Here is a 26,943-nt window from a genome sequence, read left to right as displayed (position 1 = left end):
TTTACAATGTTGAGTTAGTTTCTGGTATTTGGCAAAGTGATTCAGTTATATATGGGCTCCTTTTCCTGTTGCTAGAAGAATTCTGTTTAATTGTTCTTTCATTATGAAACTTTTGGCAAAGAATTCTTTCATATTTGTTTCTTTGTTGTAAGCATTTTTATTTGGTCATCATTTTTCTAGCGTATTTTTGTTTTATTGTCTTTGTCTCGTGCAGCTTAAGAATCTGACAAAGATCTAGGAAGGAATACTGCAGTGTCTGGCTCACTTCTCCTGCTTCTCTTCTCTCTGGAAGTTTTCCCATTAGTCCTGAATACCTTTGCACTCCTAAACACCAATTTCTGTTTCTCTAACACCATGAGATTGCCCAAAGCTGTGCAGGCTTCTTTGCCCTTAAGTATGTGCCTCTGCTGGGATCACCATCCTCTGCTCCCAGTTGAGAAATGGCAGATGCTTCAGGGGAAAGCAGCTCACTGACTATCAGCCCACCTTGCTGCATTTTTCTCCTCTGGGATCTTAGCTCTCAGGTTCTGGCTGACTCAACAGTAGTCTCCAATACCTTCAATAAGCTTAAATATTAACATATATATATACATACACACACACACAGTTACTTAAGTTGTTCTTGGATGGAACATTGCTTGGTTTGCCACAACTGCAACATCTTAGCCACAAACAGAAATATCTGTATTTCCTCTTAAAATGATCCTTCTCGGGCCTACTGACCTAATTATTTACTGCTTTTAATTGTAAGCTCTTAACTACCATAATTGTTACTAAATATATGTGGGGTTTGTTTGCTTTTTGACTTTGGTTTGTTTTTACTGACTGTGTCAGATGAATTCTACCAAGACCCTGAACTAGCATTGATTAAAGTCATTTGGAAATGATAGATTCTTCCCCAAAGAGCGATTTGTTGTTGCAAATAAATTGAGATTCTACTCCATTATGTGAGAGCCTTTGTGAGGACTTGAACATAAGAGGACCTCCACTTTTCTGAGGCTAATAAACGGTTGTGGTGGTGTTAGTCTCTCAGTTGTGTTCCACTCTTCGTGATCCCATGGACAGTAACCCACCAGGCTCCTCTGTCCATGGGATTCTCCAGACAAGAATTCTGGGGTGGGTTGCCATTCCCTTCTCCTGGGGATCTTCCCGACCCAGGGATTGAACCCGGGTCTCCCACATTGCGGGCAGATTCTTACCATCTGAGCCATCAGGGAAACCAACAAAGGGCAGGGACATTCATTTATTTAGGGCAGATGTGGTCGCCAGCCTACACGGGCCATACGCAGAGCTGTGAACTAGACAAACTATGCCGCCATGGTGCCGGCAGCGCCTTTCTGGGTTTTATTCTGACACCTCCTCACTAGGTACTGATGTCTAGTGTGACCCAGCCTGACAGGTAGGGCTCAACATGGCCAAGTATGTCCAGAGACGCAGCCTCCAGACCCAGGCACCTTCCCAGTTTTTTTCCTGATGAAACAGCTAGCCTTTGTTAATACCTCAGGGACTTGCTCTCCCTGAAATTGACCCCATAAAACAATGGCTTCACACGTTGCTGGGTCTGGAGCCCCTCCACACGTTAACCTCACACACTGTGCCCAAAAGGTGTGGGTTGAAGGAAGAAGATTGGTATCAGAGAAAGCTCCTTCTCCTTGTTCTCATCCTTTTGTGGTGCAATCTACTGTAATTGAACAGGACATCAGGAGACCTGAAATCTGTGCTCTTCCCATCTATCAACTGGGCAGTCATTTCTGCCCTTCTTTTCTCACCTTGCCTTGAAAAGAAATGAAACCACTGAATTCAGACCACACAAGCTATTGACTCCCACTGGGTTTATAGATTTGGAAGTGTGAAAAAGCATCTCTGAACTCCTAAGAGAAATGTAGTTTATCCAAGATGTTATTTTAATGACAAAGTTTGTCATGGCTCAGAGTAGGGTGCTGTCAAAAGTCAACAGAACTGGAAAAATATAAATAAATCGTCCTTGGCGAGAAAAAGAAAATCACTAGTTAAGGAACCCTGACACAGCATGAGTGGTGATAGTTCAGTCTTTTTACCCATTATTAACCTCCTGGTCACTGACTGCCAAGTCAATGAATTTTTAATCTTCTGCTCCCAAGGTCATGGTCAGTCCAGATTCAAGACATGACAGAATAATATGACCCACTTTTATGATTTTAAAGAAAAGTGAGGGGAAGATAGAGGGAACAGGGCCCTTAAAACTCATTACCGCCTTCAACTGGGACTTGACCTTGAGTTTTTCCTCTAGCTCTTTCCATGGTTTGATTACCATGGGATAAGACGGAATGCTGACTCTTAATATCATTTCTCATACTCTTACTCATGGTCATCTCGGTTTTATTGGGTACTTTATCATGAGGTTGTCCCTCAGAGCTGGGTTCTCTTAACAGCCTGATTCACTGTTTAGCTGCACTGCCCAGCATAAGACACGACAGCTGTGCCTTAGTTTGGTCATCACTGAATAGGGATAAGATTAGTTCTCGCCCTGCTGCCTTGCAGAGTGTTCAAGAGACTTAATTTACCAAGACGAAAAGTGCTTTATAGAAAGTGGTCTTCCTAAGGGCTGGTAGACATACTTTTGGACCATCTAGAGCAGCAATCCCCATCCTTTTTGGCCCCAGGGACTGGTTTTATGGAAGACGATTTTCTGTGCACCTTGGAGGAGGGGGATTGGTTTTAGGATGGTTCAAGCGCATTATACCTACTGTGTACTTTGTTTCTATTATTATATCGGCTCCACATCAGATCATCAGGCATTAGATTCCGGAGTTTGGGGACCCCTGATCTAGAGTGTGATCTAGTTGACTTCCCTGGTAGCTCAGTTGGTAAAGAATCTGCCTGCAATGCAGGAGACCCCAGTTTGATTCCTGGACTGGGAAGATCCCCTGAAGAAGGTATAGGCTACCCACTCCAGTATTCCTGCCTGGAGAATTCCATGGACAGAGGAGATTGCATGGGATTGCAACGAGTCAGACATGACTGAACGACTTTCACAGTCACAGATCTAGACTGTGAGATGGTCAATTAAAGGCTTGTTGGTTTAATAATTTAAACCGTTAGAATTAATAGAAATGCCGTTTGGACAGTTTTACCCCACGTGCTCTTTCTACCACTGGATCCCAGCATTAGCTCCACTTGAGAATTGAGGAAATAAAAGCTTCTTAATGACAGTGATGCCAGTAGAGGTTTGGTTTTGAAACAGAGTTTTATATTATTAATGTCTTGGAAGCTTGGGATTGATACAATGTCAGTCTCCAATGCAGGAAGTTTTTCCAACTTTGGCCCTTAATTTGGACTAGAGAGGTAGTTTGGACTATTTGCCATATGATGGTAAATGGGAACTTTGAGCTCTTTCAAATTGTCTGCCTTCTGTACTCTTTCCCCATATCTCTCTTCCTCAGATCTCTCCCTCGTTCATTTTCATGATCATCATGATGCATCTCTAATAACACTTCAGTTGTTCTTACAAAGTATCAGGCAACTCTATGAGTGCTTCACGTGTGTTGAATTCATTTACTTCTCTCAACAGCCTCCTTTTAAAGACAAGCAGGCTGAGTCTCAGGGCAGTTGAAGGACTTGTCCATGTGTTCATAGCTAGTAGATTGCAAAGCACGGGGTTATTATTTTTTTTAATTTTTATTGAAACATGGTTGATTTATTGTGTTGTGTTAGTTTCAAGTGTCCAGCAAAGTGATTCAGTTATATATATAAGTTTTTAGAATCTTTTCCGTTATAGGTTATTACAAGATATTGAGTAGAGTTCCCTGTGCTATACAGTAGGTCCTTGTTGGTTATCTATTTTAGATTTTAATCCCAAACTCCTAATTTATGGCCCCCCACTTTCCCCTTTGGTGGCCATAGCTTGTTTTCTTTGTATGTGAGTCTGCAAAGCAGGGGTTTAAACCACGGTGCTCGGTACCCAGAGTTCATATCTTAACAATACCGCTGAGCTGCCTATCTATCCTTGCTTCATGTGCCTGGGTCCAGGAATCCCCAGAGAGATGAAAGTTTCCTGAAAACCTGCACCCACTCTCTTGAGGGCTTTAAGGACAGTAGGACGCCATGCAGGACCGTTTGCTCGGCGTTTTGGTCAGTTTGGGTTGCTGTGACAAGACACCATGAACTAGGTGGCTCAGACAGCACAGCGTGCGTCTAACAGTTTGAGAGGCTGGAAGTCTCTAGAAGGAGAGACTGGAAGAGATCAGAATGCCAGTATGGCTGCCATCTGGTGAGGACCCTCTTCTGGCCTGCAGACCACCATCCTCTTACTATGTCCTCACATGGCAGAGAGAGGGCATCCGCTCCTTAAAAGATGCTCCCATCATGGGGGGCTCCACCCACAGGGTCTAATTGCCTCTGAATGCTCCCGCCTCTGAATACCCTTCTCCTGGGGGCTTGGGTTTCAGCCTCTGAGTCTGAGGGGACACACGTGCCGGCTGCGACTCTCAGCAGTGACAACTACTGTTCTTCCGAGTTCCTTTCTCCTGACAGCTCTCCCTTCCTTAGAAAGCCCGCAATGGACAGGGACTCTGGGAGGAAATGTAGAACTACCAGAACTTGCTGACTGGGGACCTGTGGGCCCTCAGGAAGAGGGGCTGAAACCCTCTCCTGGAGGAAGGGAGGGCTGGGTCTAGAAATCCTCCAGCACTGCAGTCTCCTCTGTCGCAAGTGATGGAGCCGTGGAACAGCAGGATGTGAGGGCAACTTCATAACTGAGACCCACTGAGGCAGGCCTGGGGCCTTCCCAGGTGGCGCCAGAAGTAAAGAGCCTGCCTGCCAATGCAGGAGACATAAGAGATGTGGGTTCAATCCCTGGGTTGGGAAGATCCCCTGGAGGAAGACATGGCAACGCACTCCAGTATTCTTGCCTGGAGAATCTCACGGACAGGGGAGCCTGGCGGGGTCGCAAAGAGTCGGACACGACTGAAGCAACTTAGCACGCATGCACGAGGGAGGCCTGTGCCCTTTCCAGACAAAGGTTGTGCTGTGCCCTCGGGGCTGGCGAGAGGTGCAGGACACCCAGATGCTAGCTAGATGGGAGGGGCTGGGTAACTTGGAGGCCATACAGACACAGGGCTCACATCGCCTCCCTAGCCCTAGACATTTGAGCAGGAAGGGGGTGAGGTGCAGGACAGAATGGGTGAAACCCAGCGGTCTCCCCTGGCGGATCCGTATTTAGGACAGGGAGAATGTCTCGGGGCCACGTGGTAAAGATATTGGGGTGTGTGTTCTGCCCCACACGCCCACTCGGGACCTGCGACCCGAAGGCGGGAGGTTGGTGCATGGATCCAGTTGTGACGAGGGATGGTATACACAATGGGAAAGGGTTTTTGTTGGCACCCCGCATACTTTAATGAATGAACACTTTCTCATCTTTTCTAGCAGCAGTGTCCTTGTGAAACGGATGTTCAGGCCCATGGAAGAGGAGTTTGGTCCGGCACCCTCTAAGCAGATGAAAGAAGAAGGGATGAAGCGAGGTACCGCTCCCCCTGGGGCCCTGCCCTCCTTGGCCTCGCTCTCATGAGGAAGAGTGGGGGACGGTTCACCCAGAAGAGCTCACATTCCGTCCGGGCCCTGCGGTTCCGTGCTGGCCTGGAGATGCTCTTATTGACAAAGGAAGTCCACAGTTTCCTCCTTTGCTTTCCACCTTGCCTCTTTAAACACCCTAAGCAAACATTTATTCTTTCTGGGAGCTGGTTCTTTCCTTTACCTTGAGGGCAATGTAATGAACATACTGACTCATCCAGCAGTGAAATAGAAAGTTAAAAAGAAACCCGCGCTGTGTTTGACAATAGCCTCTCATAAGCACCAAGAGCTGAGACTTGTTCAATAGACGCCAATGATGGATCATGGCACAAGTAAATGAACCTATTTTCTGTGATATCACACCTTAACTCATTTTCTCTTGGTCAAGGATATTATTCCACTTCACCAAGAGGGTAAGAAAGGAAGCACGGGCATGTTAGTGTCTTGTTCAGCATCTCAATGCTTTGCTGACCCACTGTCCTTCCTGGGAGTAAGAGAAAGGGGTGAAGGGGGGCGTACCCCGCACACTCCGCTATAGCCAACACCAAGAGCTTCCAGAACTTCTGGCTTATGCAGCACCGGACTGTTAATGAGGCAGGTTGCTATACGCCCACCATCTGCACAGGCTTGAGGTTTTTGTTATTGAGAATTTTTTCCCCTATTTGTTAAAATGGGTTTGTACAGTGGTAAGAGCATCCCCTCTGCAGCCTCCCTCAGCCTTGTCACATTGAATGACCTTGGGAAGGTCCTCTGTGCATTGGAGTCCTCGCTTCTAAAGTGGGGACCACAAGGATACCTACATCACAGAATGAGGACTGATGAGTTAATGTATGTAAAGCACTAAACTCAAGTGCCCAGTGCATAGTAAGCACTCCATCTTCACTATTACTAGTTTTATTTTTAGGCCTGGATCTAGTTAAGGCATATTATCATAATTATGATTGAGTAATGAGCATTTCAGAATTCAAAGAGCATAAATACCTGAGTAGTGTTGATTGCAGTAGTAGTATTTAAACCGTTAAAGGGTTTTCAGATTTCCCAGGCTCACCATCAAATATTCGAGTTCATTTTGAGCTCTGTTCCTGCATGCCTTTTATATCTCATCCTTTAAAAGGAGGGCAGTGTTGTATGGAAATCAAGAATCACACAGGCCAAAGTGATTGCAGCTTAGATCCATAGTTAGTGAGTGTGACTGGTCTAAAGATTGTGTTTTTCAGATTATTTTGAGGTGGTGAAGTTAGCACAAAAATTGCCACCAGAATTTGTATTGGGCTGTGACGAGACACGGTTATGGCCTTTGAAACATCTCAGTCGTAGGGACACATGAGGGCGCTGCAACCTTCCAGCAATAGAGAACTCCCAGGAGTGGCTTGTCTTTGGAAAAGGGCTGTGGAGTGCCTGAGCCCCTCTGCCAGGACTCCTACTCTGAGCTGGGCTTTGATGAGCACGAGGAGCCGGGATCAGTGATGGTGCCCACTGTTTCTTTGTTAGAAGTTCTCCAGGAGAGGCAGTGACCGTAATTATCACCAATGCCACTGTTTGCTGCTTTGTCTTTGTGGCCATTTCTCAGGGTGGCTCCCTTGGAGTCACCAGGGGCTGGCCCCCCTTGGCTGGCTGCCTTTGTCTGTAGGAGGTCTTGGATGTGTGATGATGGTTATTGCTATCATTAGCGGAGTGATTATTATCCACAGACACACAGTAATGAGAGCTGTCTCTCTGGGCAAGCCGTGGGGGTGAGCTGTAAGCCCAGCGCTGCCAGTGTGGCTGTCAACAAGCCCAGCAGGAGACGGTGACACAGTATGCAGCCGGTCAACCTGCCGCCACGCCCCCTTTAACCCTTTCCAGGGACTCCTGCAGCAGGAGTGGCAGCTGCACTATCTCAGATCCAGTGGAAGTGGTACTCACTTTAACAGAACATGGTTTGGGGTTTCCTTAGGGTACTGGAGATTACGTTTTTCTGTTGGGGGTCCATGGGAAGAAGTTACAGAACGTTTATCTGTGAGAGGCACTGGTGGGGTTTCTTGTTCTGTTTTGTTTTTTACTTAAAATTTCCCCCATCTAGTAGTAATTGAGGCCCTGTGGTCTAATTATTTCTCTCTGTGCTGCTAGCATTGAGACCTCATACAGTGCCATTAGGTCACTAGATCATTGTAGCTGAAATGGGGGCTATCCAATATCGGAGATACTATTCTCCAATCTATTTCCTTGGTATTTTATTTTTATACTTGGTGAAGAGAAGAAACTGCAATGCTTACGGTTTTGTTTTTTTCTTTCTGGGGCATCATACAGAAACTGAACCTCTGGCTGCAGAAGGAAAATGCGGGCAGAGCCCATGTGCACCCATAGACGCTGCCGTTACAAAGCAGCAACTTTAATGATGTCCCTGGGGACTGGGCAGGAGGAGAAGAAGGGGTGGGAGTTTGGATTAGAGCCGATTTCATTTCCCAGCTTCAGCTCCATTCTTTCAGGCTGGTGGTGACCGCGGCTCCATGGGTATCTGACGGTGGTCAGGATCTGGGCTCAACAGGGCTTCTGACCTGTGCGTTCTTCCTATTGTGGCCAGGTGCATGGGGCTTCAGCCTCGGCCCCTTCCTTCCCTCTGAAGGTAGAAGCAGAAGCCAGGTCATCACCAGGAGGAGGGAAAGAAAGGGCAGGCAGTTCACTGGGCCTGGAGAGTCTCATCTGAATAGTGCTTCCTGGTTCTTCCCGGGAGCTGAGCCTGGTGCAGTTGCTGTAAGAGTGGGGCTGCAGTAACAGTGTGCCTTTGCCTCCCTGAGGACCCCTGGGGTCCCTGCCATCTCTTGTATTCTGTGCGTTGCTGGATTCAGTATGTTAGGTTATAGAGAAATGAGCAGAAAACTGCACGTGCCTTCGCCAAGGGAACCAGCACCCTCACTGCAGTTGCTTCATAATGACCCAGGGATGGAGAAATTGGGGGTGCCGCCTGCATGCCTGGTGCCCATGGCTGCTGTCTCATTCATCCCTCTCAGCAGCCCCACGAGGGAGGTATCGTCCTCAGCTTGAAGGGGTTGAACAAATAGGGCCCCCCAGCAGGCTGAACTGGGCTCAAAGCCAGATCAGGTTCTCAGCTCCTCCCTCAGCTTGCCTCTGACTTGCTCGGTCTCCCTGTGGGCCTGTTAGTCTGTCCACCTGGGGGTCGCCTCCCTGTCCTCTCCCTCCCACCCTCCTCACCCCCATGGCCTGCACTGATGCCTCTACACCCTCCATAACTCAGATCTCTCCTTCAAAGTAGCCTTCTGGGAGCCCTCCTTCCCCACCCCCTTGATAAAGCTCAGGCCTTACAAGCCCCCGCTTGTGGTTTTTTTCCTTCATAACTCTGACACCCTGTCTGCTCATCTGAGGAATGCCCGCCTCTCTAAGTGGACTACAGACTTCTGAAGGGCAGGCTGTGTCTTAACTCATTACTGCAACCCCAGCTCCTGTCACACTGCCTGGGGCCTTGGGCCCAGATGGATATCCAGTAATATTTGTTGAATGGTCAAATAAATAGAAGATAGAGGTCACAGAGAAATGAGTCATAAAGAGATCGTGTGCCCACCTTAAAGGAATTCAAATGTGATGGGTGTGATGTGACGACGTCTTACACCCTACTGTTGGTTTCTTTCATTGAATCCTCAGTAACAGTCCCTAGCCGCAGGTGCCTCATCACTGGGTGGGATGCCGTGTGGGTCAGGGGTCGGATGATGGCAGCCTCTGACCCCTGTGTGAGGGGAGCAGCCTCCAGGGGCAGCCGCGTGGGTTCTGCGGTCATGGCTTCCCACCCTTCTCTTCCAGTGCTTCTGTACGTGAGGAAGGAGACGGACGACGTGTTTGATGCCTTGATGTTGAAATCCCCCACCGTGAAGGGCCTGATGGAAGCGGTAAGCGTGAGCCCCCTTCAGCCTCCAAGAAACCAGCATGCAGTCTCCTATGGGCTGGAATCCATTTATTAAAAGGCAGCCTTCGAGGTTGGCTCTGGAATGAGCTTTATAAAAGAAAAAGGAAAACTGGAGATTTATGGAGACACTGATTTCTATCCTGACATGGCTTATTATCTTAAGGAGAAGGAAATTGGAAAACTGCCAATTTCCTGTCAGTTTAAGGCTAATCAGAGTAAAGATGCCATAGAGGAAGGTTAAATTGTGGGTTTCTATCAGCCTCTTTGCAAGAAACCAAATTAGATGGGCTTCCCGGGTGGCACCAGTGATAAAGAACCTACCTGCCAATGCAGGAGACATAAAAGATGAGGGTTCAATCCTGGGATCAGGAAGATCCCCTGTAGGAGGGCATGGCAACCCACTCCAGTATTCTTGCATGGAGAATCCCATGGACAGAGGAGCCTGGTGGGCTGTAGTCCATAGGATCTCAAAGAGTCGGACACAGCTGAAGCGACTTAGCATGCAACTTCCTAATATGTACGGAACAAAAATAATTAGGAAGTGTCTCACCAGCTGTGACAGTGTACAGTATAATCCAGAATAAATTATGACTTCTTTTGGTTAAGGAAAAAGTATATATTGCAGAGTTATAATAATTTAAGTAAGATTCTGAAGTTCTTCCCTCCCTTCTCATCCCCAATTTAATCTAGTGTTAACTAACCGGGGACTCAGGAAGATATTTTACATTTTATTTATGTATTACCTATGTGACTATGACTCTACCTTGAATATGATTTCTGGCTCCCCTGTACATTTATGTTGCAGAACACGTATATTTTTTATAGTGATGCAGTGGAGAAGGAGATGGCAACCCACTCCAGTATTCTTGCCTACGGAAGCCCATGGACAGAGGAGCCTGGCAGGCTACAGTCTGTGGGATCACAAGAGTCGGACACGACTGAGCGACTAAGCCCAGCACAGCACATAGGGATGGAGACAATAGGGTTGCCGAGGGCCAGTCCAGAACTTTTGTTAGTCTGGAAACCTGCTGCATTGAAACAGCATTTTGGGCTATGGAGTAATATGTCGAAATGTGTATATAAAACAGTGCCTGTACGTGGGATCATGCACTGTGTTGTCTTTTGTGGGTGGCTTATTTCACTTAGCATAATGTTTTTGAGGTTCATCAATGCTGTACTATAAACCAGTACTTCGTTCTTTTTAATGGCTGAGTAATGTTCCATTGTGTGGATATACCACATTTCATCTTCCCAGTCACCAGTTGGTAGACATCTGGATTTTCACGTCCACCTTTTAGCTATTCTGAATAGTGCTGCCGAAAGCATCCGGCTACACGTGTTTTTTTTTTTTTTTTTTGAATACTTGTTTTTTCAATTTTTTTTGATATATATGAGGAGTGTCTGCCAGCCAGATACAAAAGATCACATTGTATGATTCAATTTTTAGGAAATCTCAAGAATAAACAAATCCATAGAGACAGAAAGCAGATTCGTTGTTGCCAGGATTTTGATGAAAGGTGAATGAGGAACGATTATTTTGTGAGTTTCCTTCTGGGCTGATGAATTGTTCTGAAACTACATAGTCCTGATGTTTGCAGAACATCGTGAATGCACTAAATACTACTGAATTGCATACTTTAAATGATTTAAGTGGGAAATTGTATGACATGTAAAAAAAATTATTTGTTCACCTGAAATTTTTTTTAAAAAGCATAAGAATGTTACCAATGCACATTGCCCCCCTCTGTGGTTGGCATTGTTAGGCAATACAGAACAGGGCATGGAGGACCACCCTCTAAGAAAACATGTGAATGCCCGGCTTGGTAATCTCTTCTGTTCTTAGGATTTGCCATTGGAATGGAGTTTGTCGTTACTGAATCTGCCCCTGTAAAGGGAAAACACAACCAGAAATGAACACAACAAAAAGTGTGAGCTCTACTTATTCAAAAGAACCAAGATTTTTTAAATGACCCTAAAATCACTGGAAGATTGATTTATGAGCTAGAGGAGCCCTTTGGATAGAGTTCATACCCTTCATACCCTGTGTGCCTGCGTGCTAAGTCGCTTCAGTCGTGTCCGACTCTTTGCGACCCCATGGACTATAGCCCATCGGGCTCCTCTGTCCATGGGATCCTTCAGGCAAGAATAGTGGGTTGCCAGGTCCTCCTCCAGGGGATCTTCCCGACCCTGGGATCAAACCTGAGTCTCTTATGTCTCCTGCCTTGGCAGGGGGATTCTTTACCATTAGCGCCACCTGGAAAGCCCTTCATACCCTTAACCTGGCCTTTAAGATCATATTACTGAAACTCACTTGGCTGTTTCAAGTGCACAAACCTAGGCCTTAACCCAGATTCCAGTTCTGCTGAATTGGAGGTGGGGTGGGGATGGAGCTGCAGGAAAATATATTCTTAACAGTTGTTCAGGGAATTCTTAGATCAACCAGTTGTGAGAACCGCTGATCTAGACCAATTCTAAACTAATTCATCACACCCTTTTCCTTGATGTCTTCCTTTCCTGTCTGTGACATCTGTTCAGTTCTGCAAGTGTTTGGTAGCTGTGGTCTCGCTGGATCACAGTGGGGTTCGATATCACCTTCTCCTCCTCCCGCACTGTGACTGACTCTGTTTATTTGTTTCTCTCTTCCCCAATGGAATGTGAAGTTCTTGAGAACAGGGACTTTGTCTCTTGCTGTCTTCTGTGTATCCCTAGGTCTTTAAGCATAAGTATTATGCTTGACTGACTGAACTGAGCATGCCGCCATGCCGAGTGCTATGGGGGCACGCATTCCACATGCACTGTTCTCATTTGATCCTCAGAATATCCCTGTAAACTTGGGAGGTCAGATGTCATCACCATCCTTTGCAGATGTGGGTATCCTGAGAGGTCTGATAGCTCCACAGAGTGGCAGAGCCAATGTAAGCCCTTGAGCAACGTAAGTGCACTTAGGGAGACGTCCACACGTGAAAAGTTATTACAAGAAGAACAGACCTTCCAAGCCACAGCTCATATCAACTAAAGGAAAGAAGCTTGGGCAATAGTGAGCCATCAGGCAAGAAGTGTGTGTGTACTGCTTTGAACCACAAAGTCAGGGTTCAAGTCCTGACTCTGACACTTCAGGGTGGTGGGCAAATTTCTCAGCCTCTCTACACCCCAGGTTTATCATTTCTGATAATATGGCCTATTATTATGAAGATAACAAGATGTGGAGTTGTTGCGAGGATTAAGTGACTTCATAGACGAGGTGTTTAAAGCAGCACATAGACTACTCTATAGGTGAGTATTTATATATAGTAGATGACTGTATGTGCTCTGGGGTGGGGAGGCAGACAGAGTCCTTCTAACCAGAGGGACTAAAACTAAGGGTGTTCTTCCATGGTGAAGCTGGCTAGGGTGCACAAGGAAAGGAGGGCTCATGAACCTGGGAGCACCCACTTGTATGCTGCTGACTTATTCATGCATGGAGATACAAGCCTGTCCCTCCTGATTCTATTGACAGATCAAATGCAGTCACCTAGGAAGTATCTGCAAGCAAGAGTCACCAGTTTTTAAAAAGTGCATCCTAGAGCCCACACTCAGCACTTTATAACTCCACAGAAAAGTCATCGGCTTCCAGAACTGGCAGTTGTGTTAGATGCCTCTAGACCAGGCAGACAGAGTCCTGCAGTGGTGAAAACCAATGGGAATTTGTTCTGCCTGTCACAGGCCAGAGGTTTCTGGGAAAACAGAACTCTGCCCCGAGTAAAAGTCTAAATGTTCCAGATCATCAGATAGCCAGTAACACATTGATGAGATATGTCCAAGGCCTAGGATCCTCCTGGTTGCTAAGGAAATCTTGTGTGTGTGTGCATATGCGCTCAGTCGTGTCTGACTCTTTGCGACCCCAGGGACTGTAGCCTGCCAGGTTCCTCTGTCCATGGCATTCTCTAGGCAAGAATACTGGAGTGGGTTCCCATGCCCTCCTCCAGCGGATCTTCCCAACCCAGGGATTGTGTCTCCTGTATGTGTCAGGAACCTGCGTCTCCTGCGTCTCCGGCATCGCCTGCATTGGCGGGCGGTTTCTTTACGACTAGCGCCACCTTGGGAAGCCTGCCAAGGAAGTCTTAGGGGTCCTTAAAAATATTCATCACGGGCTTTTAAAAATGATGGACGTGTTTGGGCAGTTCAGATGACTTGAAAAACACAGAGAAAAAAACTAAGCACTCCTAATGCCTTGCTCTGAGAACTGCCGCAAAGCACACGCTTTCCACGCACACGGAAGGGGGATGCTGCGGTGAGATCACCCAGCTCCTGGGCAGAACGATTCCTTTCCATAACCTCCCGACAGATGGACTGCTTCCTCCACATGCCATCCGACATGGTCTCACTTCTTTCCAGGCTTCTGGGTTTGGCAAAGCACACTTCCTTGCCTGGCGTGGAGGCAGGGGATGCGGTGTGAAGGTGGCTTTTTATCCAGTTGCCTTTGCCTTTGATGATTGCATGGAGGCCAGGGCTTTGCCCTCCTGGAGGCTGTTGCCCTTGGCAGCCTGATGCCCGAGCCCACTTTGCCAGTCTCTTCTTGGAGCCCTGCTCCAAACAGTCCCAACATATGCTTCTTTTCTCTGTAAGTTTAGAATCCAAAACCAGACTGCCAGACTGTTACCCTTTTAAATCTTGTCTCTGCCACTTCTTAGCTGAGGCACCCTGGGCAAGTTACTTAATGACTGTAAGCTTGAGTTTGCTCGCTGAGAAACAGGTCCCATAAAAGCACCTGTTCTGTTGCAGTGATTCATGGACTGAGCGAGTTAATAGATACAGAGCTCCCCATGCCCATATGCTAAGCACTTAGTAAGCACTCGGAAAATGCAGGCTGCTGCTGCTGTTCCAGGCAGACCCAAATCGAAACTGGAGTAATGCAGATTTATGCAAATTTCCTCACTGTTATCAACTGATTTGTGAGCTGAGTATATGCATTCATGCTTTGGAAACTGGGAGTCAAACCCCTAAAAAGGGAAGATCCACGAATCAGATTCACTTCTCTTTCAGAAAAGATGTGAACTTGCTGATGTTGAGGAGAAAATAGAACACCTTTTCCTTTATTTATCCATTTCATTTTAAAAACAAGTTCCAAATGACACCAACCAAAGGTCAAAACCCAACGCTAGCAGGTCAAGCAACTCACAACGAAAAACTTTTTATTTATTTATTTCGCTTTGTGGCTTCCTCTTTCTGTTTAGTTTTGCAGCTGGATTAAATCAATGTTTTTCACCTTTTCTTGGAAGTTATTCTTTACTTTTCCTAAATTGTTTCCATCTCTTCTCCTTATTGTGCTGTGATTTGAAAATAAATTTTCAACTGTCTTCTGCACCCCTGCTCTCTAGCCCCCTGGCCCACTGGGTGAGAGGAGCCTTCTAGAGCCTTTGTCTCGCCCCCTTCTCCCCTCCTTCGCTCATTAGGACGAGTATGCTGAAATGTTTACCCCGCACTGCCCCCACACACTCCAGGCTTCTGGATGTTCCTGAAGTAGTTTATTGCTTTCTCTCTAGGACACGATTAGGTTTTTTCCTCCCATTGTGTTCTTTTCACTTCAAGAACCCTTATTTAACACTTATTTCACTTCCCCAGTCCATTTACCTATGTGTGTGTGTGTGTGTGTGTATGTATATATATATATATATATGAGCTTCCCTGGTGGCTCAGATGGTAAAGCATCTGCCTACAATGCGGGAGACCCGGGTTCGATCCCTGGGTGTGGAGGATCTCCTGGAGAAGGAAATGGCAACCCACTCCAGTACTCTTGCCTGGAGAATCCCACGGACGGAGGAGCCTGGTAGGCTACAGTCCATGGGGTCGCAAAGAGTCACTCATAGACATAAATAGATATATATTATATGTGTGTGTGTTAGTTGCTCAGTCATGTCAGACTCTTTGCAACCCCATGGACCACAGCCCACCAGGCTCCTCCATCCATAGAATTCTCCAGGCAAGAATACTGGGGTAGGTTGCCATTTCCTTCTCCAGAATATATTATATACATATCTATAATTCTATATCTATATATGAACTGTATATATATGTATATAAAGAGTTTTGTATAGAGAACTATAGTTATATAGCCATATATAATGTATATAGAGTATGTCTCTCTCCATGTGTGTATGTGTATATATGTATATATTTAATGGTATAACACTGGTTACTTGTTTCTTCCCCCTTTGCTTTGCTGAAGTCTTCGTTCTTTTGTGTGTTCTGTTCAGCTAGGAGTCAGACACAACTGAGCGACTTCACTTTCACTTTTCACTTTCATGCATTGGAGAAGGAGGTGGCAACCCACTCCAGTGTTCTTGCCTGGAGAATCCCAGGGATGGGGGAGCCTGGTGGGCTGCCGTCTATGGGGTCGCACAGAGTCGGACACGACTGAAGCGACTTAGCAGCAGCAGCAGTAGCAGCAGAGATCTTTTATGAGTATTTTCTTCAAATGGGATTTTTTGAATGAAATGCATTTGTTAAATACCATTCTTTAACCTGAGTATTGAGGGAGAGCTTGTCAGTGTACAGAATTCGTGGGGTGACATCCCTTTTTTCAGTAGTCTATAGTGGTTATTCCACTTCGGTTTCCAGTTTTGCAGATGAGAAGACTGAAGCCAGGTTCATTCTTTTTCTTTTCTTTTTTTAGTATTAGTATTAATGTTAATAACTTGTACTTTCTGTCTGGAGGTTCCAGGATGTTTTATTTTTATTCTTACCTTTGGAGATCTGGCACTTTTCAGAATGGCCAGATGCATGGCTCTTTTCTCACTGATCCCTTCTGGGATTCAGGATACCTCTCCTGTCTAAAAATGTGGTCTTCTATTATTTAATTGTTTTTTCATCTCCATTTGCTCCTTTTTCTCTGCCTGGGACTTTGAAAGTTTGAAAGTGTTAGTTTTTCAGTCATGTCTGACTCTTTGCAACCCCGTGGACTGTAGCTTGCCACGCTCCTCTGTTCATGGAATTCTCCAGGCAAGAATACTGGAGTGGGTAGCTATCCCCCTCTCCAGGGGATCTTCCTGACCCAGAGATCGAGCCTGGGTTTCCTGTGTTGCAGGCGGATTCCTTACAGTCTGAGCCACTAGGGAATTCCCTGACATCTGATATGGTTGCCTTTATTCTTCATATCTCCCTCCCTCCCTCTCTCCTTTTATTCCCTTCCTGATTTCTGTCTATGCTATGTGTCTTTGCTTTGCACTTGAAATGGTTTTCCTAATTGACCTTTCCTAACTCCTGGATCAACTACCTAGCCTTCAACTCATTTACTGAACCTGCAGATCTTTTAGTTCAGTCATATTTTTAGATCAGGATTTTGCCCGTGTGTGTGTGCTGTACAGCAGTCTTCCTAAGTGCTCTTTTATGTTCTGTTCACATGGACACCTTCCACACAAGTCCTGTACATTTTCTTTGCTACGCCACAGGCCAGGTTCTGTATGTGCTGGGCTCATTTGGGCTCCAGTGTGGCCATGGGGCAGCCCCATCAGTGAGGGAGCGGTGGTGGGCCACAGGCAGGCTGTTTGTTTCCCAGTCTCTTTGCTGTCTCAGCCCTCAGCCCAGCTGTTCTGCCCTTTTGGGGTTTGGGGGAGAAGTGGGGGTGGTCTTCCTATGTATGAGGGATGGACAGGTGGGAATCTATGATTCTCTGGAGAATAAGCTCTTCCCAGGAGACAAAGCTATCCCACCTTTGCCCCGGAGCTATTCGGGCTCTTTCCCCAGGCCCTGCTAGAGCACCGGGTAGTCAGAGTCCCAAACCTCACCAGCGCCAGCCGTTTGTGCACCGCCAGCCACTGGACTCAAGAGGTGGGTGGATTGGATTTGGGAGAGAGAAAGTATTTCGAGTAAGTCTCTCCGGAACGCATCTCCAATGTTATATTGCTTTATATTTATGAAAATAAATCACAGTCACTTTAAAAGTAAACAGTACAGAATTATGCAAAGTGAAAAGAAAAATAATCTCCTTGTTTTTGTCCATTTTTCCAGGGTAGCCACTGTTAATAGATTGATGGGCCTTTCAAATATTTTCTATTTACTTACATGTGTGCGTGCGTGCTAAGTCACTTCAGTCGTGTCTGACTCTGTGCAGCCCTATGGACTGTAAGCCCTTTAGGTTTCTGTCCATGGGATTCTCCAGGCAAGAACACTGGAGTGGATTGCCATGCCCTCCTCTAGGGGATCTTCCTGACCCAGGGATCAAACCCATGTCTCTTATGTTTCCTGCATTGGCAGGTGGGTTCCTTACCACTAGCGCCACCCAGGAAGCCCATTTACTTACTACATATTTTTAAAAATATACATTCAGGATCACACAATAAACACTGTTTTTCTATTTGTGTTTTTTCACTTAATATGTTTCCATGGGGTTGCAAAGAGTCCGACATGACTGAGCAACTGAACTGAACTGAACTTAATATGTTAATGACATTTTTTTTTTCATATAGGCATTGTGCATTTCTTTGAATGATTATATGACTTCATGGTTTTTAACTGAGCAAATATCAAAGTGTGCTTAATGGTTGTTTTCTGTGTTATGAACAGTGATACTTTCAAGATGTATGTACTTACATACATCTGACTGTATTTCTGTAGATCAGATTACTAGATGTGGACTATTTGGGTCAAGAGATAAATGCCTTTTAAATTTCAATATCTTCTGCCAGACTTCCCTCCAGAAAGGTCGAGCTTGCTGCTCTCCTGTTTATGGACTAGGAGAGTTGCTGTTTCTTATCCTCTGGCTGTCACTGTATTATTAAGCTTTCAGTTTTTGTTGCCCTGATAAAGATAGTATCTTCTGGTTGCTTTAATTTGCATTTTTAAGTTATTAGTGCGGTGGTGCATTTTTTCATTTGTGTATTGTCCTATTGCATTTATCTGAAATTACTTCTTTATATTGTATTCTTCCTTTTTTTCACTGAACTGTCTTTTTTTTTTAATTGAAGCATGATTGATTTATGATACTGTGTTCGTTATAGGTGTACAGCAAAGTGGTTCAGATATATATTTTTTCAGATTATTTTCCACTATAAGTTGTTATAAGATGTATTGAATATAGTTTCCTGTGCTATACAGTATGTCCTATTGTTTATTTTATATACAATAGTATATATTTTTTAATCCCAGACTCCTAATTTATCCCTCCCTCTCCCCTCCTCACTTCCCCTGGTAACCATCAGTTTGTTTTCTATGTCTTGGAGCCTGTCTCTGTCTTGCAAATAAATTCATTTGTATTAAAGGATATGGACTGACTCAGGAGCCTGCGTATCATCCTTGTGCAGGGGCCATGCTCATCTTTTCTGTATCAGTTTTAGTGTGGTGGTGGTTTCGTTGCTAAGTCGTGTCCAACTCTTGCAACCCCATAGGTAGTAGCCTGCCAGGCTCCTCTGTCCATGGGATTCTCCAGGCAAGAATACTGGAATAGGTTGCCATTTCCTTCTCCACAATTTTAGTGTATGTGCTGCCAAAGTGAGCTCGTGTGTTGTATGCTCACTTGCTCAGTTGTGTCCGACTCTTCGAGACTCCATGGACTACAGCCCACCAGGCTCCTCTGTCCATGGGATTCTCCAGACGAGAATACTGGAGTGGGTTGCCAAGCTGTCTTGCAGGAGATCCTCCCGACCCAGGCATCAAACCTGAGTCTCTTGTGTCTCCTGCATTGGCAGGCGGGTTTTTTGCCACTAGCGCCAGCTGGGAAGCCCTAAAGTGAGCACATTAGTCTTTCATTTATTTATTTTTGGCTGTTTTAGTCTTTCATTTATTTTATTTTTGGTCTTCATTGCTGCACGGGCTTTTCTCCGGTTGCGGTGACGGGGGAGCCTACTCTTCTTGCAGTGCACCGGCTTCTCACTGCAGTGACTTCTTTTGTTTCGGGGCACAGGCTCTAGGGTGCTCAAGCTTCAGTAGCTGCAGCTCATGGGCTCAATACTTGTGGTTCCTGGACTTGACAGCACAGGCTCAATAGTTGTAGCTCACAGGCTTAGTTGCTCCGTGGCATATGGAATCTTCCCAGATCAGAGATGAAACCTGTGTCTCCTGCGTTGGTAAGCAGACTTCTCACCACTGAACCACCAGGGAAGCCCTAGCCTTTTATTTGTATTCACAGATGTTCTTTCTAACTTAAGGAAGTTAGTTCTACATCTGTCATTTACATTGCCCACAGAAATTTTCCCAGTGTATTGTCTGTCCTCAGTTTTATTTAAAGGTAGTTTTTGCTCTACTGGTATTTTAAATATTATGCTGTTTTATCAACATTTTGACCTTTTTTCTTTAGGTTTCATACTTGCTTGGAAAGATCTTCCTTATCTAAAGATAATATTCATACAAAGAATTGATTCACGGTTTCTTCTTGCATGGTTTCATCTTTCACATATAAATCTTTGATGATGTTTATTATGATGGAAGGAGTAGAGAAAGGATCCAGCGTAACTTGTTAATTTTTTTCTACCTATTTAATCCAACATTATGACCATAGTCCATCTTTTTCTGACTGAACTGAAATGACACCTCTATCATAGATCAGATTCTCGTGGGACTGAATCTTTTGCTGATTGATTTATGGTGTGTCCAAAGGGAGAGCCTTGCAAATGAGTCTTTCCGAAAGCTTGACTCGTGACTGAAGGCCACTGGCACCCAGGAACATTGCCAGGACAGTGATGTTGGAACTTTCTCTCTTGCTTCTGCTCGGTTCCCCTTCCACACTCATCTGCCTTTTTGTTACTGGTTGCAGATTTCTGAGAAATATGGGCTGCCTGTGGAGAAGATAGCAAAGCTTTACAAGAAAAGCAAAAAAGGGTAAGAAAGAAACCTAATTTCAATTGACTTTCAAATCAGATATGTCTGCACAGTGCCTTTATAAAAACAAGATGGCGCCCATCTTTTGTTAGTTCTGTTGTTTGCCTTTTATAAAATTTGTGTGTCATCTTCCCGAAGGAGTGCTGAGCAGCTTACCCATGCCATGCGTTTTGAAGATCTTTAATGAGAGAAAGAGAAGGGGTGAGAGTGCATTGTCATGGGATCAGCTGAGATGTCCCCCTCCATGGCAGGATTAGGGGGTAGAGTAGAGGGGTCTGGAAGTGGGGAGAGTGGCCCTTGGGCAGAGAGCCAAGTTTGTTAGGAATTACGTGCTGCTCTTAAGCTTGGTCTCAGGGCAGCACAGTAGAAATACAAAGGATTCAGGACATCAGGGATTCTTCTGGGGTCGTTATTAACAGAATGATCAAAGTGATTACTGAACCTGCTTGTTCTCAGTGTTAAGAACAATAGCTCTTATTTATCTGGTCTTCGGTAGGTTCTGGGTCCCCTGCTAAGCGCGTTATGCACATTGTTCTGTTATTCCTCATCACTCCGTGAGGTAGATTCTTATCCCTAATTTATTGCCGAGGAAATCGAGCCAGATGGAGGCTAAGCATTTTGCCCAAAATCTTGTGTTCAGTAGGTGAAATGCAGATTTAACCCAAGTAAACTTTCATGGCGCCAAAGCCCAAGTATTTAGCTTGCACATTCTGCTGTCTGCTGCCTCCAGCCCTCTTGGGGCCTCCTGTGAATGAAGCTATAAGCATAGTGGCCGTGGAACAGGATTTAGTACCAGAAAAGGATCTCCAGTGAGTCAGCTTCTGGATCCATTTTCTTACAAAAAGCAGAAAGTTGATCTTTAAACTCTGCTCTGGGCCTTTTTCATAGAAGAAATTGATGATCTGGGATACTGGGGACTTCCAAGTAATGGGGTCTCTCAGTTAATTTGGAGTCAAGCAGGAAACCCTTTCCATTTGAGCCCTGGTTGAAAAGCTCACTAAAATGCATGTTCTTTCCAAAGTCAGTGCAAGAGGCTGAGTGGATTCCTTTGATGGTGAGATCTGAGTGGTGTCTCAGGGTCTCATGCTGAGCAGAAGCCCTGAGTGCTGATGTGCATGCCGATGGTAGCATTTCACTTCCACGGGGTCCGGTGTCAGGCCCTGGGCTAAATACTTTAATCCTAACCACAACCCTCTAAAGCAGGGTTGTTATTCTTATTTTTGTGGAAGAATAAACCGAGACTCTGAAAGGCTAAACAACTTGCCTGATGACACATAGCTGTAAAATGATAGTCACTTCTCAAACGAAGGTCTGTCTGACTTCAAAGAAGGGGATTGGCTCAAGGACTTGTCTCATGGACAGGCCCTGAAAGTTGTTGGTTTTCTTAAAACGAAACCCAGCTCAGATGGTTAACTAAGGGCTAAGTCACATGTGGTAGAGTACAAACTTCAGAGTGAGGCAAAGCTAGTACCCAAACCGAGCTCAGCCTTGAACCAGCTGAGTGAACCTGGGGACATGATCTAACCTCGCTGAACTCAGGCTACTCAATTGTACCATGGCGGTGATCGCACCTGCCTCCATGGTTGCCCTGAGGACTGAACACAGGTTTGTGGAACAGACTCCATGCTCGAGGAAGGGTAGCCGCAGCTCTGGTTTATTTTCCTCTTGTAAGTGCAGAGGACTTTTTAAAAAGGTGTTTTCAAGAGGCAATATGGTTTAATGAAAAGAGTTAGGAGACCTAACTCTTTAGATCCAGTCTCTGTCAATAGTTAGCTCTGTGATTTCAGGCTCTGTTAACTTTTTCTAGGCTTCAGTTTACCAGTCTAGAGAGCCAAAGGTTTGCGTTAAATGACCTCTGACATCCTGTCTCATAAGAAGTTAGTTCTGAGAAATCGAGGTTTTGCTTCCCTCTAACTGATATCTGGGAAAGAAATACAGTGAGGGCCTCTCTCCCTGCCTGTCTCCTCTCCCTCCCACCCCCCACCCACCTCCCTGGCCTCCCTTGTGAAAGAATGGCTAAGGGAACCCCCAGCCTGGAGCCTCCCTCCACTGAGCACCTCGGTCATGGCGTCTTTGTTTCCCCCCGCATTCAACCCCGCAGCATCCTGGTGAATATGGACGACAACATCATTGAGCACTACTCGAATGAGGACACCTTCATCCTCAACATGGAGAGCATGGTGGAAGGCTTCAAGATCACACTCATGGAAATCTGAGCCCCACTCTGGGCTGCAGCCCTCAGGGCCTTCCTCCCCCAGGGAAGTCGGAGGCCCCGGCCCCCAGGCCCCACAGACCCACCTCACCCATCTGACGACTGCTGTTACACGACTGTGCTGGGGAGCAGGGCGAGGCCCAAAGACCCTGGGATCCCTGCGTTTGGGCCACCCACCGGTTCCTGCCCTGGAGCCACGGCCCAAGCCCCTCGGGACGGGGCCTTGAGCTTATCACATCCTTATTTATTGTCCACCTTTTTTCCGGAGCCCGGGGCCCAGGGCCCGCCAGGACTCTGCAGGTCACTGCTGGCTCCAGCTGACATGGGCCAGAGCTCTCCCTTTCAGTCCGTTGATCCTGAAGAGCCTGAGGGAGCTCCTTCCTGCCATCTCACCCCTGATGTCTCCTGAGTGGCTGGACAGAATGAGCCGCTTCCTTCGTCTGAGGTGGGGGAAGAGGTGGACACCTCTTCCTGATCAGGAGCCTTCTGTCTGCTCTGAGGAAGGGCATTGGTGGGTACCCTCAGGGGTTCCTAGTGAGTAGCCACCAGGCCGTGTACAGGAAGACATTCGGCCACCGTGTAATTAGTAAGTAACCCCGAAAGTGTGCCTGGCTATCATGTACATAGTGTTTATAATATCGCAATAATATATTTCACCTGTGGTATGTGGGCATGTTTACTGCCGCAGGCCTGGGGGAGGCGCATACCTGGAGACCCTGCTTTCTCCAAGAGGTTTCTGCCTCCGTGCTGTTCAGAAGACATGCTGGGCAAGGGACACAGCCTTCAGGCTGTCAGGCAGTGGGTGCCAAGATGGTTGACCCCCGTGGGCATGCCTGAAGCCCCCCCGTTCCCTCTCTATGGGCACTACCTGCCCCGGAGACCCACTGAGTTTGTCTCATGGTGATGAGCTTCGCCTGACTCTCCCTCTGAGCTGTCTGTGGGAAAGGTCGGATTGTCTGAGGTCCCAGCTCCTCCAGCTTTGGTGTTGGTGCCGCCTGAACTTTCTGGAGATGCCGCAGGGACTTGCCATCAGGGTTCCATCACTGGGTCTGCCGCAGAACTCCTGGGCTTTCGTGAGGAGCCAGCCACTGTGCAGTGTCTCAGTTTACAAGCACATCCTCATCTCAAGTGGCTCCCTGGAGGCCCAGCTGCAGTCCTGAGAGTGGTGCCAGCGGCTCAGCTCTGGCCTGCCAGGCATGGGCTGCCTTCTGGGGCTCAGCCGGCTCTGGAAGGCTGGGCTGCTGGATGCTGGATGGGTGCGAGAAGACCCCGGGAGCCCTGGCACTTCTGAAACCAGCGTCTGGAAGATGGAGAGAGAAGGCTTGTCCTCCTACCAGGTATCCTGGCAGATGAAGAGGAGATGAAATGCTTCCCCAAACAGTCGCATCATCATGTACCATCCGGACCACAGTTCTCTTTGAGGGACAGGTACATGGTCTAGGGGTTTGTGTTCAGCCTTGTGGGCTAAAGCATAGGTTTCTGGTAGCCACACTCCCTAGGAGGTCCCGGATCTAGGGCAGGTTCTATGGAAGGGCCCAGATTTGTTTGTAAAGCACTTTGATGTCTTACCTGGGGGCTTTCTCTCCAAGGGCTCCCTGCCTCCCTGCCCTCCGCGGCCCAGAGCAGGATGGAAGGGCCGCTTTCAGTCCAGCTCTCTGTCCTTGAGGCTGCAGAGGATTCAAATGGGCTGGAGGGCAGGTGCGTGCCCAGGAAGATCTCTAGTAGGTGTGGTGAGGGGGCACCTTTCTGTGTGTCTTCTGGACGTGTTACTCCTCCCTGTGGTGCCAAAGATTGCATCCTGGATTTAGCTCTGCTCCAGTCTATCCCCTCGTCCTCCACTCTGTGACAGTCACATCCTGGACCAGCATGTGGTACTAATGGGACTCAGTATTGGAAACGCATGATGTACAATGTGCCACCATGCTCCTTGCCTAAGGGGTGATTTCAGACATCACTGCCAGGCCCAGTGGTCAATACTTTCAGGCCAGGGTGTAGGACTCCAGAATAGGGAAAAGAGAAAATCTTTGGCAGACATGGGTTCCCTGACCTTCTCTCCCCAGCCTCTGTGGACAAAATGTTTCTGGTCCTGCCCTAGGCAGAAGATGAATCCAAGATACTTTTGCCTTTGTCCCAGGGCCCTGGGCAATCATTGTGGTGGCCACTACCAGAACAAAGCGTATGAGGCCAGTGCCAGCAAAGGGTGGCACACAGTGTACCCTCCCATCCAGTCTGTCCCCATCTTACCACGTCCTCTCTGCACTCTCAGTGTGCCCGTGGCTTAGCTTCAGCGTGCCCTTCACTGTGTGTGTGAGCAGAGCTTTGATGAGCAAAATTGTCCAAGGGGAAAAAAAAAAACAAAAAACACTCCAGAGAAATAGGAAAACTTGCCTCCTCTTTTTTTTTTTTTTTTGGTTTCTTAATCAGACTCAAATAAATAAGCTTTAAAAATTCCATGTAAGATGAGGGACATATGCAACAAGTGTTTTTCTTATACTTACCCCAGATGCTTAGACTTTCTGGGAAATTGGGTCCGACAGAAAAATGCAGTCAGATGTCATCTTGGAATTGGATCCTAAAAGACTAAGGCATGTCCCAGCCCAGAAACTTAAGAAGCATGAACTGAATCAAACATTTATTTTCCTTCTTATTTAAAATTACGAAAATGCAACAGAAGCAGGGGGTTTGTGCCAAATTCTGCGAACAGCCCTTTCGTAAAGACAAGCAAAGGAGATTGCGAGATGGACAATTTGTGCTCATGTTTTTTTTTTTTTTTTAAAAAGGCAAATGTAACTTAATAGTTTTGTAAATGGGAGAGGGGGAATCTATAAACTATAAATACAGTTATTTTATTTTTTGTACATTTTTAAGAAGAAAAAAAATAAATATTCATAATGTAAGAGTAAACTTCAAGTGTGCCATGTTTTCTGTGAGGTGGGTGTTGGGGCTCCTAGGCTGATTGGGAAGAAGCCTCTGTGTGCGCTGGGAAGGTTCTGGGCTCCCCGTGGGCACCTCAGGTCCTGGGCTCCAACACAGCAGGCATTTCCTCTTCTGGTTGCCCCATTGTGCCTCCACCCCAAGGTTAAATGAGAAGAGGCTGAAGACATCACCACGCCTCCAGTGTGACCACAAAAGGCCACCAGGATGGCTGTTCTTTCAGTTCCTCGGGGTAGGGAGTAGGCTCTGTCCGTCCATGTTTGTCTTCCTCTCTCCCCACTTAAATTACCAGAAGAGCCTTTCATGTCCTTTAACTCATCTTCACCCACCTTTTCACAGATCCTAAAACCATGTGGCTGAAACACCAAGCTCCTCACAACAGTCTCTTGCCCTGGAACCCACAGCCTCACCAGTATCCACCAGCTCAAATCCCAGTATTTCTCGGCATTTCCTCAGTGACCACCCACCCGCTCCTTCAACTGTCCTCCATGATGATCTCCCAAGAGCCTCTCTGTTCCAAACAAGTAGCAGCTTCTGTGTTCTTCCACATCTCACCTTGTATGTCCACGGCTTTCAAATCTTGGCTAAAAATCCACCTTGGGAAAGCTTTCTCTGACCAACTTCAACCCTGTTGGCATCCTTGGCAGCCTCCACACCTGGACCAGTGGGCGTTAAAGAGGAGGCTGGGAGAAGTGCTTGTTGAGGAGGCTTCTGAAGACATCATGGATCAGAAATGGGCCAAAGGCCCGTTTGCCATGATCTGTGTTCCCCAGTATCAGTAGGAGGTCTGAATATGCTCCCCCCACCCCCACCCCTGCCCGAGGAGGTCCTGCCTGGCATTCACTAGTCTCGCTTCCTCTCCTGAGGCAGTTCTTCCTGGACTCATGGCAGCTCTGGTCCTGCTGTGAACATGGCTCCCCACATGTGTCACCCCACCCCCCACCTCCCTGTACTGGGACTCTGGGTGGGTGAAGATGACCAACTATCAAGGCCCCGGGGTCCAGGACTGGCTCTTGCCTCCATCTTCATCTCTATACCAACTCAGCTCAGTTACCATGGGCTGGGCATTGTGCCTGGTGCTGGGGACGGAGAGGCAGGTTAGATGCAGTCCATCCTCAGAGGCCATGATGTGCCAAGTGATGACAGCCTGGCAACATCAGTGCCAGGATAGCAGTTCACTTTCAGAGAGGCAGGGCTCGCAGTCACCCCAGTCCCAGGGCATACAAGCCCCTCTTACCCTTAGACTTTCACAACGTGATGAGAGGTCACCAAACTCTAACCTCGCTTTGGGAAGGTTGCCCACTCAAGTGTCTGCACCCCTGTGTCTGAGGATCAATGGCATCTTAGCAGCCAGGGCAGCAAGTGCCCAGGACCTAAGTCCTGGACACACAGCCATCATTCAAGTGTAGAGAAATCTGAACTGCATATACCATTGGTTAGATATAAAATATATCATTGGCTCTTGGCGTGGACATCTTTTCACTGTACAATAATCTTTCTATTGTAGGTGGATTTGACTGATACTCTGATGCCTTGGCAAATACAGTATTCTTTCTCTTGT

At 46.7% G+C, this 26,943-nt stretch overlaps 1 protein-coding gene and 1 non-coding gene across 7 annotated transcripts in view; one reads left to right on the top strand and one right to left on the bottom strand.

Annotated features, from left to right (window-relative positions):
- GRHL2 (grainyhead like transcription factor 2) overlaps nucleotides 1–25,352 on the top strand; it is a 171,804-nt gene extending 146,452 nt beyond the window's left edge. For 4 of the 6 annotated variants that reach the window (XM_070803089.1, XM_070803088.1, XM_070803085.1 and 1 more), the window contains exons 13-15: nucleotides 5,404–5,498; nucleotides 9,343–9,428; nucleotides 10,251–20,165. In XM_070803089.1, the coding sequence (XP_070659190.1) occupies nucleotides 5,404–5,498; nucleotides 9,343–9,428; nucleotides 10,251–10,628 (559 nt within the window). In that variant the 3' untranslated portion in view covers nucleotides 10,629–20,165. The other 2 variants (XM_070803090.1, XM_070803086.1) reach the window with 2 other exon arrangements.
- On the bottom strand, nucleotides 18,679–18,780 carry LOC139187053 (U6 spliceosomal RNA). The gene has a single exon (XR_011570753.1). It is a non-coding gene; the product is annotated as a U6 spliceosomal RNA (small nuclear RNA).
- Nucleotides 25,353–26,943: the final 1,591 nt, after the last annotated feature.

This window comes from Bos indicus, chromosome 14 (genome assembly GCF_029378745.1).
Source record: "Bos indicus isolate NIAB-ARS_2022 breed Sahiwal x Tharparkar chromosome 14, NIAB-ARS_B.indTharparkar_mat_pri_1.0, whole genome shotgun sequence".
In the NCBI taxonomy this organism is placed as follows: domain Eukaryota; kingdom Metazoa; phylum Chordata; class Mammalia; order Artiodactyla; family Bovidae; genus Bos; species Bos indicus.
This window is presented reverse-complemented; position numbering and strand designations above follow the sequence as displayed.